At 42.1% G+C, this 18,139-nt stretch overlaps 1 protein-coding gene across 2 annotated transcripts in view; it reads left to right on the top strand.

Moving 5' to 3' along the window:
• The window catches only part of RAB3B (RAB3B, member RAS oncogene family), a 58,621-nt gene that overhangs the window by 38,186 nt on the left and 2,296 nt on the right, over positions 1-18,139 (top strand). For both annotated transcript variants that reach the window (XM_069863107.1, XM_069863106.1), the window contains exons 3-4: positions 6,476-6,594; positions 14,791-14,915. In XM_069863107.1, coding sequence (XP_069719208.1) covers positions 6,476-6,594; positions 14,791-14,915 — 244 coding nt within the window. The remainder of the gene's footprint in view (positions 1-6,475; positions 6,595-14,790; positions 14,916-18,139) is intronic.

The following is an 18,139-nucleotide window of genomic DNA, read 5'->3' as shown; positions in this document are numbered from 1 at the left end:
TTAGATGAAACTGGCTGTCATGGTATCTAAATGTGTCTGAGCAGGTTCAAGTGACTCTTCCACAACAGGAGCACTCAATAACAAGAAAGAAAAAAAACATGCTTAATACGATCTGTTGAAGTGGAGCATTTTAATCGGAGCTGAGCTCTGAAAGAACCAGGTGTTATTTTGCTCCTGGCAGCAATTGAAACTTCACAGGCTTTTCATGACATCACGTCTTTTCCATGTCTTAACCAGTGACTCATCTTGCTTGCCTGTTTGTTCCTATTTCTAGCCGCCAGCAGGAACAGTAAGCTCAACGTTAGCATTCTCCTATTAATGCCATGTACTAGTCTGCTGAAGGTCACTTTCTACACTCACCCTTGTGGTTCTTGGTGGGTTGTTTTTTTTCCCCCGTCTTCTTTCTCAAGGTGACTTCTGTTTAGCTGATTCTTGGTGACTGCCACGTAAAAGTCCACTATTGCAAAGAAAGAGTGTGAGTGTGTGTGTGTGTGTAGTAAAACAACTGCAGAATTGCTGGAGGTCATGAGAAATTTAACACTTCACGCTGCAGCAGTGCAGAAAGGTAAGGCAGTGCTGTTTGCCTCCCCAGCTTTGAGCAGCAAGGTAGGTCCAGCGAGGTGGGCAGAACAGGGCAGCAGCGGAGGAGGCTGCATGTAGAGTTTGAGAGATCTGCCTGGAGCTGGGAAGAAAGCAGAGGGGGTAGAGGTTATGGATAGCAGAATGGCGCTTTCACAGTTCACGACAGACACCAGCATAGTTCCATGTGAGCGTGAATGTTTCCTTATCCATGCAGAAGGAAAAGTAAACACATCTTGGACATAAAGGGGTTGAGTATTGCTGAGCCCCAGACTGGCCTGCAGCAGGACAAACCGCCCTCTGCTTTCAGGATGTGCCTTCATTTCTTGTTTATTCAGGTTATCTATCTTGTAGAGAACAGGAGCTGAGATCACAAGTCCTGCTGAGCACTAAGCTGTGTTTGCAGGGAGTCAGGATGTTTCCTGATGTGTAAATGTTGTACAAGAAGAGGTGTTTCCTTCACCGCAGCTGATGAGGCCTCAAAATTGTGGTTGTTGCTGGTTCTCGAGGTTGATATAGCCTCTGTTTTGACTCTGGGTAGCCTAAGCAAGGATGGAGCTAAGTACATGCATCTTGTAATTGTTGCCCACAAGCTGGACAACAGGTGACACTTAATCTTACATATTAGTTGTCTTTAAAAAAAACCCCAAAACACACAGCCTAAAATCAAGCCTTAATCCTTTAAAAAAATTGAAAGGTTTATTCTTTAGAGGCTGTTTGTCACATATATTGCTAGAACAGTCATGGCGCTGAAGGGATTAAATCTGGTGCAGATGAGAAGTTTCAGTGACATTTTATCTGGAACAAAGAAGTTGTGGCTGGAAATCTTCAATAGAAGAGCAATGGTTTAGAATCAGTGATTCTGATTTTTCAGACCTGCAGCAAAGAGCATCTGTTATGATTTAAAAACTCAAATGTGTTTCCCGTGTAAGTACCTTGAAACCTAAGTTTCTGCTGAGACAGCCATGTAACTTAAAGAAAGGCCAGTTGTGTTCCTGTCATGAATGTTTAGGTGATAGATCTTGTGAGTTGAGAGCATCTGCACATAATGCAAATGCATTTACATATTTTTCTCTTCTGATAAACACTGAATTTTGACTGTTCATTAATATAAAACCTTCACATTTTTTTCAGGCTGCCAGCTAATGGTCTTGAGGTGGGGGTTAATTGTTTATATCAAGGATAGGCAGGTATGTAAGCTACAAAAGAACAGTGGTGTTGGCTCATTAATGTAAATATACCTCACAGAGACAACCCTCACAACACCCCGTGGTTGCAACCAAGCTTTCTGATTCCTCATCAGGGACAGCCAAACAGCCTTTTGGATGCTGAAAGCTCAGGCTGTTCTTCCTGGGCATTTGCTAGACTGTTAATTAGAGCTACATTGGGTTTCTGCTGATACCTGCCTGTGCCTCATCTGCTTGTCTTGTAATGAATTTGTGGTCTACCTGGAAATCTTGCAAACAGCTTGGGTGGGGTTGGGGAGCAATCTGCATTGATTATTTTCTCCTTCATTAGAAAATCATCTTGCACATAAACTGAAATGCCTAATGACCTAGGGTTTGTGGTATTTTAAGCTGATGTAAGGGCAGCTATTGTAAATGCTGAAGAAACTGAATTCAGCTTTGCAGTTTGTTTTATTTTATGTTGAAGTACCTGGGGGGATGGAGCGTGTTCACTGAAGCTAGCAGAAAACATGGTGTGACTCAAGAAAATAAAGCCAGTTTATAGCTGTCTAAGAAGCTAACATAACCTGAGGAGAAAATTCAGTTCAGAGTGTTATTGCTATTGCCAAGTTTCATTTGAATTTGGAGAAATGCAAGGAAAAAAATTTTGAGAGGACATGCTCTGTACCTGTACAGTAAAACAAAGCGCAGAACTTATCAGTGACTCACATCGAGATGAATCACATCTCTGCATTGTACCGCATTGCTACCAGGATAAGGTTATGAATAAACTTTACATACCATGATATATAGGATGCCTTTCCCCCTTTGATAACCTGAGAAGGCAGGCACCTAATATATACTAATGAGTATGCAAATTACCTTCCTAATGAGGTAAGCATGTTATCCACCAGGGAACAGGTTATGACTAAGCAAATGCCTGTAGCCCTTTGGGGTTCTGTACCTCCTGTGGCCACGTCCCTGTCTCTTGCTAATAAATTGGGGCTCGCTCCCTACACAGGGGTTTCACAGGCAGAATAATGAAATCAACAAACCAGAACGACTAAATGTCAGAGTTTTCAGGCAATAGCACAGTTTGCTGTTAACACAGATAAACACCGTAGGCTGAATCCTGTTCCTCACTAAGCCAAGGCACCGGGATGGTACCAAGGCAGGTTTTGGAAGCTGCCCTTAGAGTCCCTTGGGGCTGCTTCTGAGGGCAGCCTGGATGTACCTCCTCAGAGCTAACTCCTTGCTCTGAGCCACCGTCAAATTTTATTTCTTTCCAAATGATGCTGCGTGTAGCTAAATAATGTTTATTGCAGTTGCTTACCACCTGGTCACAGCCTCAAGCCCTAAGCCAAAAGGAGCACTAGTTAAACACGGAAGATGAGTTTTAGAAGACAGAAGAACTTGGGAATGCAGGTGGAAAACAATAACTCTGTGAGCATGAGACCTGAAGAAGCCTGACTTCCTATGGATTTGTTTCTTCTTGTTGGCTGCAGGATCTGAGAAGTTATGAATACTGACTTAGGTCTTTCTCGTAATGAGGCATGAAGAAAGCCTCTCCCCTGTGGATACTTTGGTGCTGGAAAAAGATAAGCATTGCAGTTAGGTTTTTTTTTCCCCGGGTAAGGTATAGTTAAGGTCTCTTCACCTCACCAACTATTTTCATTTATTCTTGAAAATTCTTGATTATTCTTGAAAATCCAATGGCATCTTGGCCTGTATCAGAGACAGCGTGACCAGCAGGTCCAGGGAGGTTATTCTCCCTCTGGACTCGGCACTGGTGAGACCGCTCCTCCAATCCTGTGTTCAGTTCTGGGCCCCTCACCACAAGAAGGATGTTGAGGCTCTGGAGCGAGTCCAGAGAAGAGCAACAAAGCTGGTGAAGGGGCTAGAGAACAGGCCTTATGAGGAACGGCTGAGAGAGCTGGGGGTGTTTAGCCTGGAGAAGAGGAGGCTGAGGGGAGACCTCATTGCTCTCTACAACTACCTGAAAGGACGTTGTAGAGAGGAGGGTGCTGGCCTCTTCTCCCAAGTGACAGGGGACAGGACAAGAGGGAATGGCCTCAAGCTCCACCAGGGGAGGTTTAGGCTAGACGTTAGGAAAAAATTCTTTACAGAAAGGGTCATTGGGCACTGGCACAGGCTGCCCCGGGAGGTGGTTGAGTCACCTTCCCTGGAGGTGTTTAAGGCACGGGTGGATGAGGTGCTGAGGGATATGGTTTAGTGACTGATGGGAACGGTTGGACTCGATGATCCTGTGGGTCTCTTCCAACCTGGTTATTCTGTGATTCTGTGAACTACCTGAAGGGAGGTTGTGGAGAGGAGAGTGCTGGCCTCTTCTCCCAAGTGACAGGGGACAGGACAAGAGGGAATGGCCTCAAGCTCTGCCAGGGGAGGTTCAGGCTCAACATAAGGAAAAAATTCTTCACTGAAAGGGTCATTAGGCAATGGAACAAGCTGCCCAGGGAGATGGTTGACTCACCTTCTCTGGAGGTGTTTAAGGTGCGGGTGGATGAGGTACTGAGGGCCATGGTTTAGAGATTGGTGGGAATGGTTGGACTCAATGATCCGGTGGGTCTTTTCCAACCTGGTGATTCTATGATTCTATGATTCATGACATTTGTAAGACTGTGCCTTTGAGAGCATTTCCCCTCAGTCAAATTTGATCAAAAGTGAGTGGAGTTATAACGAGCATATACACATGCATGTGTGGAGACTGATTATTTAATAAGCCTGTGTCCTTAGGAGATCAGGCTAAAATAAAGCAATTATCATGTGTCCCTGAATAAACAGAACAATAGTATTGCTGCTGAGACTTTCCCCACTTGAAGAAGTGTAGTTAGGATACAGTAGGCATGGCTGGTTTAGCTGTTCCGCAGCTAAGCAAAGAATGTGGTGTTGGTGCATAGGAGGGTGCCCTGTGATGGATCTAGCAATGGCAGGAGGAGAAACGGTCACTGAGACTGCAAGGTATAGTCCATCTCGTTCTGGTACTTCTTGTTAGGAGGGAACAGGACTATTTCTCAGCCAGTGTCCAATTCCTCGCCGTGATCAACCAATGAACTCCCCTGTCATGAAATAAACACACAAGTTTCAAGGAAAACTCCCTTCTTTTCCTAGAATTGTCCTGGAGAAATGGCAAAATTCCTGCTGCATAATCTCTGCACTGGGAAATTTGCAGTGTTACAGCTGTGGATAGTCCCATGGTAGTACAATAGGCAGAGCCTTTTAAGCAAGCTGCAGGGAGCTTATTTACAAGCATTTTCCTCCTACAGAGAACCTCTGTGATACTCTGGTGCAGAACAACAGGCGATCATTGATATTTTCCTTTTCATAGACTTGCTAGCATGTGTTCTGGAAGGGCCAACACTCTGTCTTGCGTGTAGCAAGGCCGAAGCTGCATGTATGGGAATGATGGACAGGAGGATCTTAAAGCTGAGTAGTTTTCCACCCACTACACCTTGTGTGCTTTCTGGGGTTGTGTTGATGTGCTGTGCCTCATCTGAAGCTGTCATTATACTCCTGCAAGAGTGCTTTACATGGATTTATTTAGCTCTGCCAACTAGCTACATGATTGGCAAGTCCTTTAGGGTCTTTAGAGAAGAGAAACTTTAATCTCATTTTAAACCAGTGGCAGTAAATGCTTTCTTAAGTGTGGGTTTTGGAGGACTAAAGGGCTGTTCATTTCGGTACTGCTAACTCGCAAGAGTAGCGAGCAGTCAACACCTTATGCTGACCATGCACTTTGAAGGTAAGGCCTTTTGCCTCCCTGCAGCTGTTTCACAGAGTTGCCACTTGTCCAAAGATGGATGAAATGTGATAGATAGATACCTCCTGAACTGAGAAATAAGTTAAGTACTCGACTTCTTGAAGGAAGGCAGGTCCAGAGGGAACAGCTTGTCTGCAGGACTGCTGATCTGATATGGAAACACTCCTCAGTTTAACAGCAGGCACCCAAAATATGAGGAATAAATGTTGTTGGCATGCAAGAGACGGTAGCTGACAAGTTTTCCAGCTGTCACAAGTCTTTTGAAATTCTTCTGTTGTATATGCCAGAGTTTCACCTTTGTGCTGCTGGGCTGAACACAGAAATGACAAGGGCAGGTAGAGAGATTCTACAGTACTCGATAGGTAAAGAGAATTAAGCAGAACCAACAGAAGAGAATTAGTAAATCTTGAATTAGTATGTGCACCTCAGACACTGTGATTGGGATACTCCACATTAAATTCACTTTGTAGCATAATTTTTATTGCATCAAGACTTTAATTGTTGTCTCTACCCTCAGGTAAGAACCCAGTCACCCACACCATCTATCTCAAGGACATTTTCCTGACCGTGACACTAAATTGCAACACGTAAATGCCTTTTGTCTGGTACAGTCCTGGACTGTTTTCTATTGCCTCTGCTTTGAAGTCTCAGCTTTCAGTGAACTCTGCTAACATTTTATTATTGCATTGAGGCTGAGGCAGAGAAGAGCAATTAAAGGGTTGACATTTTTGGTGTTTTTTTAATAGTACATGTGTCAAAATGCATCTAACAAATTATAGTTGATGTGAAAGCCCAATTAATGCTAAAATCTAAGTAGAATTCATTTTATTTGGGAGTAAATGAGAATTTTAAAAGATACAGTAACAAAAAGTGGTTGCCTTATTTTAGATATAGGATCTAACTACATCTCCTCTTTCTGAGAAATCTCAAAAAATATTCCTTTCTGTTCCAGGATACAGCTGGACAAGAAAGGTATAGGACCATCACTACAGCCTACTACCGGGGAGCCATGGGCTTCATACTCATGTATGACATCACCAGTGAAGACTCCTTCAATGCAGTGCAGGACTGGTATGAAATGTTGTTGTTGAGTTTGGTTGTATTTTTGGCCAATTTTCTCCTCAAAATTGTTTCTTGAGAATGTTAGACATTTCACCTCCACAGCGCTTTGCATCACTGTATTCTTTCTTCTTCATCTAAACTCTGGGATAAATAATTTGTTTTTTAAACTCTCCCTAGAGAAAGTTCTACAGCTTCACTTTAATAAAAAAGTTATAATTAAAATATAGCAGCATACTATAGCAGTTGTTGCTTTTAAAAGTTCTAATTTATTGTAAAGAAATTAATCCTTTAATGCGTTATTTGGGCTTATGAGGTTTTTGGCTATGCTGCTGAAACAATCCAGTTTAACAGTGGTTGTTTGAGTAAGATCTCGTTTAAATTCTAACCAGGCTAAATCTTTCCAAACTGCCAGAAAAAAGAAATGTTTTTTTTCCTGGAACTTAGCACTGTAGACACATGGAACAGTATTCACCTTGCCTTATTTGAGATAATTAAGAATCTAACTTTAACCATTAAAAACTTGTGAAGTTTAAATTGGTTGTAGTTTTAATGAGAGGAGGAAGAGCAGGGTCTAGGACAGAAGCAAGCATACCCTTTGGAAGGAGCCTTTCTGTTACCACTGACTGCAGAAGGCACCTGAGCGACTCTGCAAGGCAGTGCTCAGAGTGGAACACCAGGATGGGAGAGGAGGCGCTACCTATTAAATAGGAAGGATGAGGACCTACCCCTAAAACTAGGGATAAAACAAATTCTCAGGTGTTGTAAGTTCCTCTTGCACCACTGAATTCAGCACAAATGTCCAAAAATTATTTCTGGACTTTCTGGTGAGAAAAGGCCGGGATAGTTTTGGCTTACAGTGAAAAAAGAAGGCACTGGGTCAGTCACTTTAAACCCTCCATGGCACTATCAAAGCTGCATGGTACCCAGGCTTGCCTCCCCCATATTTTGGTGTGTGCTTCCCTTTCCCTAGCTGAAGACTCCCCTTGTAGCTCATGCCACCCGTCGTCTTCCTCAGGAAGACACTCTCACTCCACACTGTGATCTGATTTGGAAGTGGAGCCGTGGCCCAGACCTTCTTGCTGCTCTCCTGCCTTTCAGACAAGCACATGTACAGAACAGGAAGGGTAGAGGTCTTCCCAGAAGAGCCAGAGCATGTGACATTTCTGTGGCTGTGGGCAGCTCCTGCAGTCCCCTCAGTGGTAGCTGACAGGGAGGTGTTTTCTCAGCAAGGACCCAGTGCAGTGTAGGGGGAGAGAACCTCAGCTGCTGTTCCTGGAACTTATGTTCTGACATGGCATCTTCTCAAAGGTACACCAGACTTTGTGTAGGAAATACAAGGCATGGGAAAAGCTGTCTCTGTCCTTAGGAGTACCTCAGTGGCTCCCCTCAAATGTCTTGCCATCATTTCTGCTTGTCACCCTGTTGGTGGATACTGAGGGTAGGTATGGTCAGCGTGCCAAGCAAGGCAGTGCAGTGGTTCATGTAATCTCCCAAGTCTGATGTTGATTTGTGGTGATCTCAGGGACCTCCCAGGAGCATAAAGCAGCAGCATGTAAGGTGACTTAAAAATTTTCTTAGCCAACAGATCAGAAGATCCTGGACCGTATACTGACACTGGCTCTTAGCATCCAGCTCAGTCTGGCTTTTTGCGAACACCTATTCTATATTCCCTAATGTAGGTTGTAACTCAAAAGCTACAACTTAATTACAACAACATAATCTATTATCTCTAGTAATTTCACCTTCCTCCAAGGTGAGTGTTTGTTCTTGCTGTCCACTGAAACAGTTGCTCATGATCTTGAGATGTACTCTCCACTTTCACCCCATCTCCATATCATGACACTGTGCGGCAGAAGGGGAACTGCAGCACCTTCCCTGAGCTGTCCTTCAGCAGCTAATGATGGAGGAATAAATTTTTTCCTTGCTAGGAACACAAACACAAAGGCTTTGCCAAAAACAGGTTCCTCATGTGGGACACCCTCCACCAAGCTCAGGTGAAGCTGTTTCTCTGTAGGACTGCAGGCATGTGAGCTAGGGCAGTACCTTCCGCTAAACTCTAAATATTTGAAGCTTGGTTCCCAGTTGAAACAAGGTATATGTGATGAGTTCGTCTGTCTGCCTGTCTGTCTGACTTCTCTAACATGTTTTACGTATCAGTCTTAACTTAGGTAAAAAATACCAAATCTCAATCTATGAGCTGCCACAACTATTTTAAAGTTGTCATAGGTGAAGTTTAACCTGAACCTTTGTATTGGAAATGATCTAACATCAAAGGCAATGGCACAAGAGTGTAAGAATTGGGAAAGGTTGACTTTATGTCCTGGACTTCATGTCTCCCTGTGCCACAGGGAATGCACAAGCACCTCATCAGCCAAAGGACAGAGATGAACCATTACTGTTATTTTTTCACTCTCTATGTCAAGAATCTCTCTGACCATCGATCTTAAGATTCTGAGCCCAAATGATGTAGTGGGGCAGATAAAATTGGCCTGTGGTAGCCCACTTCCATCTCTGAAGCTTGCCCCCTGGAGAGGGAAGGACGGTAGCAAAGACAGCTTTGTTGTGCCAGCAGAGTCCTCTAGTGGCAACGCAGCCTAGGGGTGGTTTTTTTCCCAGTCTGCAAAATCGCTTTCTAAATTTCCAAAGGGACATAAATGGAAGCAAAAGCTTTTGTCTAGTGCTGCTGTATCAGCCTCTGCCATCTGCTAGCGTAGCACGTAGGTAGGATTTTTTTGAGGCTTTTTTTCACCATGCTGGATGATACAGTTGAGCTTCAAAAAACATTACTCTGGATCTGGTGTTCAGTCAGGAACAGTACTCTGCTTGGAAAATTAAGGTGTCTACTACCTAAGCTCCTCTAGCTAAGAACCTTTATGTGAACCTAGTCCCTTGTTCAGGCCAGGTGTGAGACAGTAGCAGCATGCGTAATGATAAAAACAGTGCCCTAATAGCCCTGCAGTGCTTCTGTTTGGTGCTGGTGGAAGGAGAGAGTGGCAGCACTTGGGAAGCTGCACAGCCTGCGTGCCCCTGATGCTCAGCCTTGTCTTGTCCATCACACATGGATAGATCAGCCTTCCTGCCCTGCCTGCGGTGTCCAAGAGGAAGGACCTCTGTAAGAGTGAGAGGGCTGGGCCCAGAATGTTTGGGATGTGAGAGAGTTCGGTGGGAGGACAACTGCCTGAACCACCTCGTCTCCTCTAATGAAGCTGTTACCCTCAGTAGTGTTGCTCCTAGATTCCCAGGAAGTGATGAACTTACGATCTGCTTTTTACCTTGCAAGTAACGTGTGTGGCCCGATACATGAGTTCCTCCCTGCTTGATCAGGTTTAGGTGAGGTGACAACAAGCTGCGCTAGTTCTAATATGATACATCAACCCTCACTGAAATTATATAGGGCGTCCACCTAGAATATATGCGAAAGCTAACAACAAAGCTCATCCCAGGTCTCCTTGCATCCTGCAGTTTCCAGAAATTACAGCAATTAATCCTACACATCTTTTCTCTCCTGTAAGTGTCCTGCTATCCTAGCTGGTTAGTGATATGCTTTTCAGCGTCCAGCTACAGTAAGTAAATAGTACTTTTATGCTGAACATTTTGTCCTAAATACGGCATGATGCAGCAGATCGGCCAGCCTTTTCGACAATGAGAATATATCAGCAGTACTCCGTTGATGTGAATTAAATCCAGTAAGGAACCTGTTAACCTTCCCAGTTTTTTCTAACATAGTGTGCGTGGATGGAATTTGAGTGTTTCTCTGGCATAAAAACATGAGTAAGCCATCTACCATGTCATCATGGGACTGAGTTCATAAAGCAAATACAGTAAAGCCTGGGAAGATACTTCAAGAAAACCATCATCAAATAAAACATGAAGTGATAACCCTTCAACTAACTTTTGGCTGTTTTCCATGCCAGCCCATTCTCACTGACTGGGAAGAATTTCCCACCTGAATAAAATTCTTGGATCCTAAATTTGTACCCATTCACAAAACCTTGGAATAGTTCAAGTTGTGTACAGTAGTCATCTCTTTATTTTACAGTAGGACATTGTCTATTCTAAAGCTTGTTCCTTCTTGCTGGTGTCCTGCCTGTTGCTGTTTAGTGATTCAGGTTTTTTAAGGTGCTTTGTAAGCAGGCTGTCAACATGAGTCTCAACTCGTCTCACTGCTTTCTTTTGTACCATCTCTTCCTGCAGAGTTCCCTACAGAAAACAAGCCAAAAGCATGAACAAATAGCTAAGCCAGAGACCTAGCACTCCAAGTAAGGTCTTGCCCACAACAAACTCTTTTCTTCTCTTGAGCTCATAGTGTTGTGCATAGATCTCAAAATTCAACTTCATAAATAGGCTGAAATGATGTCAGATCTCCATTAGAGAGAAATCTCCTCCTTTCTAGACGTGTCTAGCATCTTAGAGCTTGTATCCTTCCTCTAGCTGGAAAATTGCCTTAGCAGTTTGTGCTTACTAGCCTTACTATTCTCTAAGCCTTTTCATCCAACATCCCCTCTAAAACTGCTTCCCATGTGTGTATGGTGCATTTCACCTTTCATCTCTGGTTCATTGGCATATGACTGTTGTAACAGCCTCCTGGCCTGCCATCACCTGACCACAAGAGAAATGAGATTATCTCTTCTTATCTGCCATATAGTTTCCTCCTTGGGTGATCTTTTTACCACAACCTTAGAATCATAGAGTCATTAGGATTGGAAAAGACCTCGAAGATCCTCAAATCCAACCGTCAGCCCAGCACCACTGTGTCTACTGAACCATGTCCTGAAGTGCCACATCCACATGCTTTTTGAACCCCTCCAGGGATGGTGACTCCCTGAGCAGCCTGTTCCAGTGCTTGATCTTTTGGTAAAGAAGTTTTTCCTACTATTCAGTCTAAACTTCCACTGGTATATCTTGAGGCCATTTCCTCTTATCCTATATGGGTTCTTATGGGCAGACGTCCTAAAGAGGATTCTGATTTGCTTTCTGTCACTCCAGAAATACTTCTATACCAAGGTAAGGCTCTCTTTCTCCTCACTGAGGAGGGTCATGGCTGTATGTTGGGTATTCGGACAAGCTCTTGAAGTAGTACGTGAACGTGAGGTACAGTCTTCCCTTCAGTCACATGAATCACCCTAATAAATTATTGTCTCAGTTTAGGTGTGTGTGTCATCTGCCCTGGCTCTGGTTAATGATAACAATGTTAAAGCAGCTGAGAAAGTGTAAAATACACAATATAAATGCATTTGGGAACGTCCAGGACATGACCTGTTCTCTTGCTCCTTCACTGGGAAAGGTACTGTAGATTGTATGAGAAGCCTTAAAAGATTAAGCCTGAGTGATTTTCCTTACTACAGTGTGGCAAGAGAACAGCTAGGTTATTTTAGAAGACAAAGTAGAAATAGGCAAAAGAAAAGATGTGGGGTTTTACCTGATATTTGATAATAACTAATTATTTTTGTTTGAATAATAAGATGTCTTTCCTGTAGGGTGAGTGAAAGGGCTAAATGAGCTTTCATGGCTTTTGGCTGAGTTTCTAGATTTTTTTCATAGTCTCCTTTGACGGTTATTATTTGACTTTGGTTCGATAGTTTTGTGTGTGGATAAATCAGTGGTTTATACCTCATTTGAAATTGTATTGAAACTAGAATATACTCAGCATTTGATACTGTAATGTAAACAGAAAATATTATAGAAATGCTGCTTTGGACAATCTAGACACTTTCATAGCAGGGAAGAAAAAAATTGGTTAAATTTAACTTAGATTTAAGTGACAGCTGGGTTCACAAATCATCAGTTTTATTTATCTTTAAGGCTGATCTCCAAATTAGGCCGTTGATGTATCCGTGCAGCTGTGAACCCAAGACTATTTTTCTTCTAAGCATGAAGCATAAACCCCATGCTTTATCATTAATTTGGGGAATTCAGCACAAATAAGGCACAGCATTATTATTCTGTCACAGAAATGCATTTTCCCAGTGTGAACATTGGACTGTCCTGATAGTTGTTGAAACGGCTCAATTGCACAAGCCTTTCCATTCATTTATTTATTTACCTTTCCAAAAGCTTCTGGAAATTTGCTGCCTTTCTTTTCGTATGGGGATCAGGGTTTTTTTTTTAGACTTTCTTCTTCATAACTTCTGGGGGTTTTCTGCTCCTCAGAAGAGTAAATGGCAGTGTTCTGCAAGAGAAGCTTTTCACTAACTTGTACGAAGCAGGGAGAAGGATGAGTTTCTATAGGAGATCGTTTGTGCTTTTTTTCTCTTCTTTTCCATTTTCTAATTAATTCTGTTTAAATAGTTATAATTTGGCAGTGTTGAGAAGCCTGGTTACAGGTGTTTTAAATTGAACCTGAAGAGACTTCCATTTTCTCTGTTGCTTATAGAGGGAAACTGGGGAGACTTCATCTTTTTGGGCTTTGGTGGATTTCTGAGGTCATTCCTTTCTGTGATGAGCCTAGAGAAACCCCAGAGTACTGCATCAACTCATCACAGACCCATATTAGCACTCACAGGGCTTGTATAGATGGAGGCACTCAGAGGGGTGAAAGTGGAGGAGCCAAAATTGAGGTGGGAGCGAGTGCCTTTCCAGGAGGACATGAAGAAGAGTAAGAAGTTTCACTGCAGGAGGGCCTTGATTATTTTAGTGTGTTGCAGTATGGGTCTGGCCTTGTGCTATGGGCTTCCTTCAGGTTTATGTTTGCCAGTGCAATCGAACAGGCTGCTGCTTAGAGGCAAGTTGCACAGGGAAATGACCTCCTTTCTGTAGACATGACTGTCTGCTTTCCATGGAAAAGACAAGTAAGCAACCCAAACTAATTAAAAATTATCATTAGTAGATCAGCGCTGGAAACTGCTGCTAATTCAAGATAGAAGGAACCAACGGCTTTATTGTTAAGGGATTTCAAGCAAACTAAACAAGAGTAAAATCCGAGGGAACTCCTGGCTCTTCTGGGAAACGACAGGTTTGCCTGAAACTAGTGTCCTATATGGAGGGGTGGTGAGTAGGGACAAAGGATGAAAAAGTGAGTTAGGGACTAGAGGAGGGAAGGAATGAATCACTTCTGGCAGAGCAGCCTAATTACCTTTGGGAAGGGGGGAGTCTTAAAAGATAGAGCTGACTTGGTGAAAATAAAATAGGTTGGGCTGCTCTGAAAAAATGGATGCAAATGAATACTACTAAGCTAATACTGTTCTGCTGCTGGCTCTGTGACACCTCACTGAGTATGGTGGGAAAGGACTGGCCCCTCAGGATAAATAGAAAAAGAAAATCTTTTTTGTCATGGAAAAACTATGAAGAAGCCAAATGTAAGGTCAGACTCCTGGGATTCACAGCTAGTTCCATTGCAGTTCCAGCATATGAGCCACAGAGGGCTTTAGAGGCTTTAAGTTCATCTCAGTGCTCCTGCTTAAGCTCCCATGCACTTGATCCCTCTGTTAGCATTAGTCCGATACCTGTCATCTGTCATTGCATCTGCCGTTCCCTGCCTTGGGTATCACTTAATTAATCCTGCTGGGTTCAAATATTATCTCACAGAGCTTTACCTTGATCCTATATCTTCCCAGTTTGGTAAATTTCTTTTTCTCTTTAACAATAGTTTCCACGTTTCTATGCAGTCTCAGTCTCCACAAACTAGATTTCCCGTTCAAGCAAAGATGACTTGATGCTTCCATCTGTTTGACTCAAAATACAATTCCTTATGATATTACTAAAACTCTGCAGAAAATGTGCTGCAGCAAATGAGCATCTTTTATTGTCTGCTCTGAACTATTGTTGGTATGTTTTACAAGAAGGTGTAAGTCTAGCATGAAGTGTGTAACTATTGTATGGCTTATTGTATGACAATATCCTTAAGAGGTATATTTGATTGTCATTCTCCTGACAGATTATAGCTGAAGGAGAGTAGCCCTAGAAGAATGCTTTTTTTCCCTAGACTTCAAAAATTATTCAATTCAGCTTTTTGTCTGGATCTTTGAAACACTTGTAAAGTTTTAGCAAGTACTTTTATTGTCATAAGAAGTAATAAAATGGAATGGTGCTATAAATTACATAGTCTGCATTCTTGCTTTATGTGTAAGCTTGGTTATTTGTCTTTTAACCAACATGCAGTCTTGAGATGTTGATGTTGTGTTTAATGGTACTTGTTTTCATACTTAATATACAATTGTATTTTGGCACGGCTGATGGAAGGTAACGACGTTTTTTGGCCTGATCTAGGGCTACACAAATCAAGACTTACTCCTGGGACAATGCGCAGGTGATCCTGGTGGGAAACAAATGTGATATGGAGGATGAAAGAATTGTTCCAGTGGAGAAGGGGAGACATCTGGCGGATCAGCTAGGTACATGTCAAATCTTTTTTTTCTGCTCTTTTTTTGCTCTGCTTCTTTATGCTATGTTCCTTTTAATCTGTATGATTAGCTCAGTGGACTGAAAAGAGAAAAAGTTTTCATAAACATAATTCTCTCTCCTGCTCTCTAAGTACCTTAGTAATTTTCAGAATGCAAATACTGATTTTTGTAGGACTTTTTTTCAACTAAGCAATGAAAAAGTAAGTTTATCAATCAGAACTGTAGAGTTGAGTAAAATATATATATTTAAATGTATTAGGCTTCCCTGTCAAGGTAGGGAAATCACATTATGTTGTTGATGAAGGGTTGAAAAAGCAAAACAGTCCCATTGGGAGGAAGCTGGGATTGCAGTGAACATTTTAGAACAAAATGCAAAATAAAGTCATCCTAATTTCTCATTTATTTATATTTTTTCATTATATTTTATAGTACGTGCAATGTTTTAAATACAGAATCAGGGCTTCTGTGTTAATATTTAACTATACTGTTGTTTTCTCTTAAAGATTTCATAGTGGAAAGTAAATCCTATTAAGATTGAATTCAGCTAACAGTGGATACCCTTACATGGGTATACTATAGATATTTTTAGAGCTTGTAAGAGCAGAGATTCTTACCAGACCCAAAGAAAATTGCTATAACGCCTCATTGATGTAATTCTATTGCGTGTTCAATTGTCAAGCCATAATTGTGAGGTGTATTGTTAAAATGAGGGTACCGGGCTTCCAGGCTACACTGCTGCACTTTAAAGTGTGACCTTTATCAGATTGCCAGCTATGGTTAAATCTTAGATAATTAATATTTATTAGCTGGGGGTTTTGTTATCGTTTCAGTTTGGTTTTTTTAATGAAGGGAAAGTATAGAAACGCTGCTCATAGATGAGTGTAAAGTATGGCTTTGTGATAGGGAACCATGTGATATGAACGAAAAGTTGGTCACTGTTCCAAAATTACGATCAATCAGTATTTTGTCGTGTTCATGTGCTAAAAATAAAAAGTATGCCTTCAAAGGCCGGCAGGTTTAGAGCCTTCAAGTGTCAATTCTACATATGCTAAACACAAAGGGGTCGCATTCATGACGGGAGCTTTGAGGCACTGCCATCATTAGCAAATAATGAGAAAATACCAAACTAAACCCTCTAATTTGCCATCGTTATTAGTATTATTATTGTAACAATAACCCTTTACATGTAGGACTAGCAAAACAAACAGACATGGTTAGTTTGCAAAATCAATTATAGACTCTTTTTTTACACATCAGAATCTAATTTGCTTTTGAAAAGATTAATGTCGGTTCCTGGCTTGCAGATTCTCAAAGCCATTGTGAATGCAAGTGGGCTAATGCATTTTGCAAGAGTAATTACACTGTTTGTAGTAGAAAATTTGTCCAAAACAATGTAACAGCAAATAGACAGTTTTACTGGAAGTCTCACTCCAATTTTGACTTCTAATGTGTTTTCTCTCCCCCAAAGTCATCTGTTTGTTGAAATACACACCTGGAATCCTTTACATGTGGGACACTTCAAGCACACACTCGCACAGAGTTACCATAGCAACTGACTCCATCAGTAGGAAACCATTCTGCTAAAGAATCCCCACTTCTGCACCAACCTGTCCTCGCGCTTGTGTGGCTCACCCTGGAGGAACACACCCCTGTGCAAAGCAAAGCAAAAGCTAACCATGCCTTTGGAAAGTGCTGTCCCAATCCTCTTCCTCTGCAGCCTCCCAAAATACTATATGCTCACTTTCCAGCCCTTTTAAAATATATCTGGTTTTATCAGTCAGTCTTTTCTTATATTAACTGTGCTAATGTGTACAGCATTATCTGAAATGACTTTGTGTCTTAGGTGAGAGCAATCTTTTTAATTGACTATCGACTGCCTAATCTGCTAGCTTTCATCATAATGATTCGCATAAAGGCTATCCTTCAGCGTGTTTATCTAAGTTCATGTAGTGACATTAACATCATTGAAATAATTTCCTAATCAGATTAAGAAAATTGTTATTGGCCTGAATGTGAGCTAAACTAAAATAGATTCACCCACAGCAAAAACTAAACCAGTGTAGGACTTAAAAATATCCGACTTCGTTTATCTGTTTCTTGTGCCTTTTATACACATTCTCAATCATTATCAAAGGCATTAAGTGGGGCAGACAGAAGCCTCCTCTGGTGCAGGGCAACTGTCCTTATTTAGTAACGAGGCAAACATCTGCATCACTTCACCCGGTGTCCCATGATTTTTAAAAAGTGTTAGAATGGAGAAGATATCTATTTATTATCTCATTGAAGTGACTCAGTTTTCCAGAATTGGCAGTCTAATCAGTTAAGACTTTGCCTTCATTTGCAGCAGATTCAGAGAAAACTGGTGCAAAGCAGGATGCCCTCAAAATGAAGCCCAACAGAATGTAGCTTGTGGCAAAATGAACTCTCTGTGGTGCTTGAGCTCTTGCTGTTGGCAATATAATAACCTTGTAGAACAGAAGCAGCTGCCATCGTAAGTGATGGCTCGCTTTTGAGGCCCCTGGGGTTAGAAAGATAAAGAAATGCTTCACAGTTCAGTGCACTTCTGCTGGCTGAGATGGGGTTCAGGCTCATCCATGAGAAGGCTGGTTCTTGCAGGGTGTCAACAGAAAGCAGCAGGAATAGCTCTGGGTGCCATCCTCACCTTGACATAACTCCAGCCTTGCTGTTTTTTTTAATCGGAAGGGGTCAGTGTTTGAGAATCCGAACTGATCACTGCAGCAAGGAGCTGGTGATGGGACACTGAAATTGCTCTGTAGGAAGTGCTCAACATTGTTTGCAATTCAGCAATGCTGAGTGGCCGCTGTCAAGATGGGTGCTCTGTCGTGACATGTACTGTACAAGCATTAATCACCCTGAAGAGCTTTCCATCTGATTGGATAAAGAACGAGAAAAACAGAACCAAAATCTTGGAGTATTTTGCTCACAAGTGCAGAAATTGGTCAGCGGAAGGAATATAACCATGATCTTTCTTCTCTTTATGGTCTCTGCTCTCCCCAAATTGCAGTAGTGGTTCATAGAGTGAGGGGTGCGTAGAGTCCAGGCTTGTCCTTCTGTACATGAGCAGCAGCTGCAACCCAGGGCACCTTCACTGACCTACATGGGAAGCCCGACTCCCTTGTACTGGGTTTATTCAGATCTGTATCATTTGCAGGTGTGTTTACCAGGGTGATGGTAAGGATCCATTTATCCCTTTG

Source organism: Phaenicophaeus curvirostris, chromosome 8, assembly GCF_032191515.1.
Source record: "Phaenicophaeus curvirostris isolate KB17595 chromosome 8, BPBGC_Pcur_1.0, whole genome shotgun sequence".
NCBI lineage: Eukaryota > Metazoa > Chordata > Aves > Cuculiformes > Cuculidae > Phaenicophaeus > Phaenicophaeus curvirostris.
This window is presented reverse-complemented; position numbering and strand designations above follow the sequence as displayed.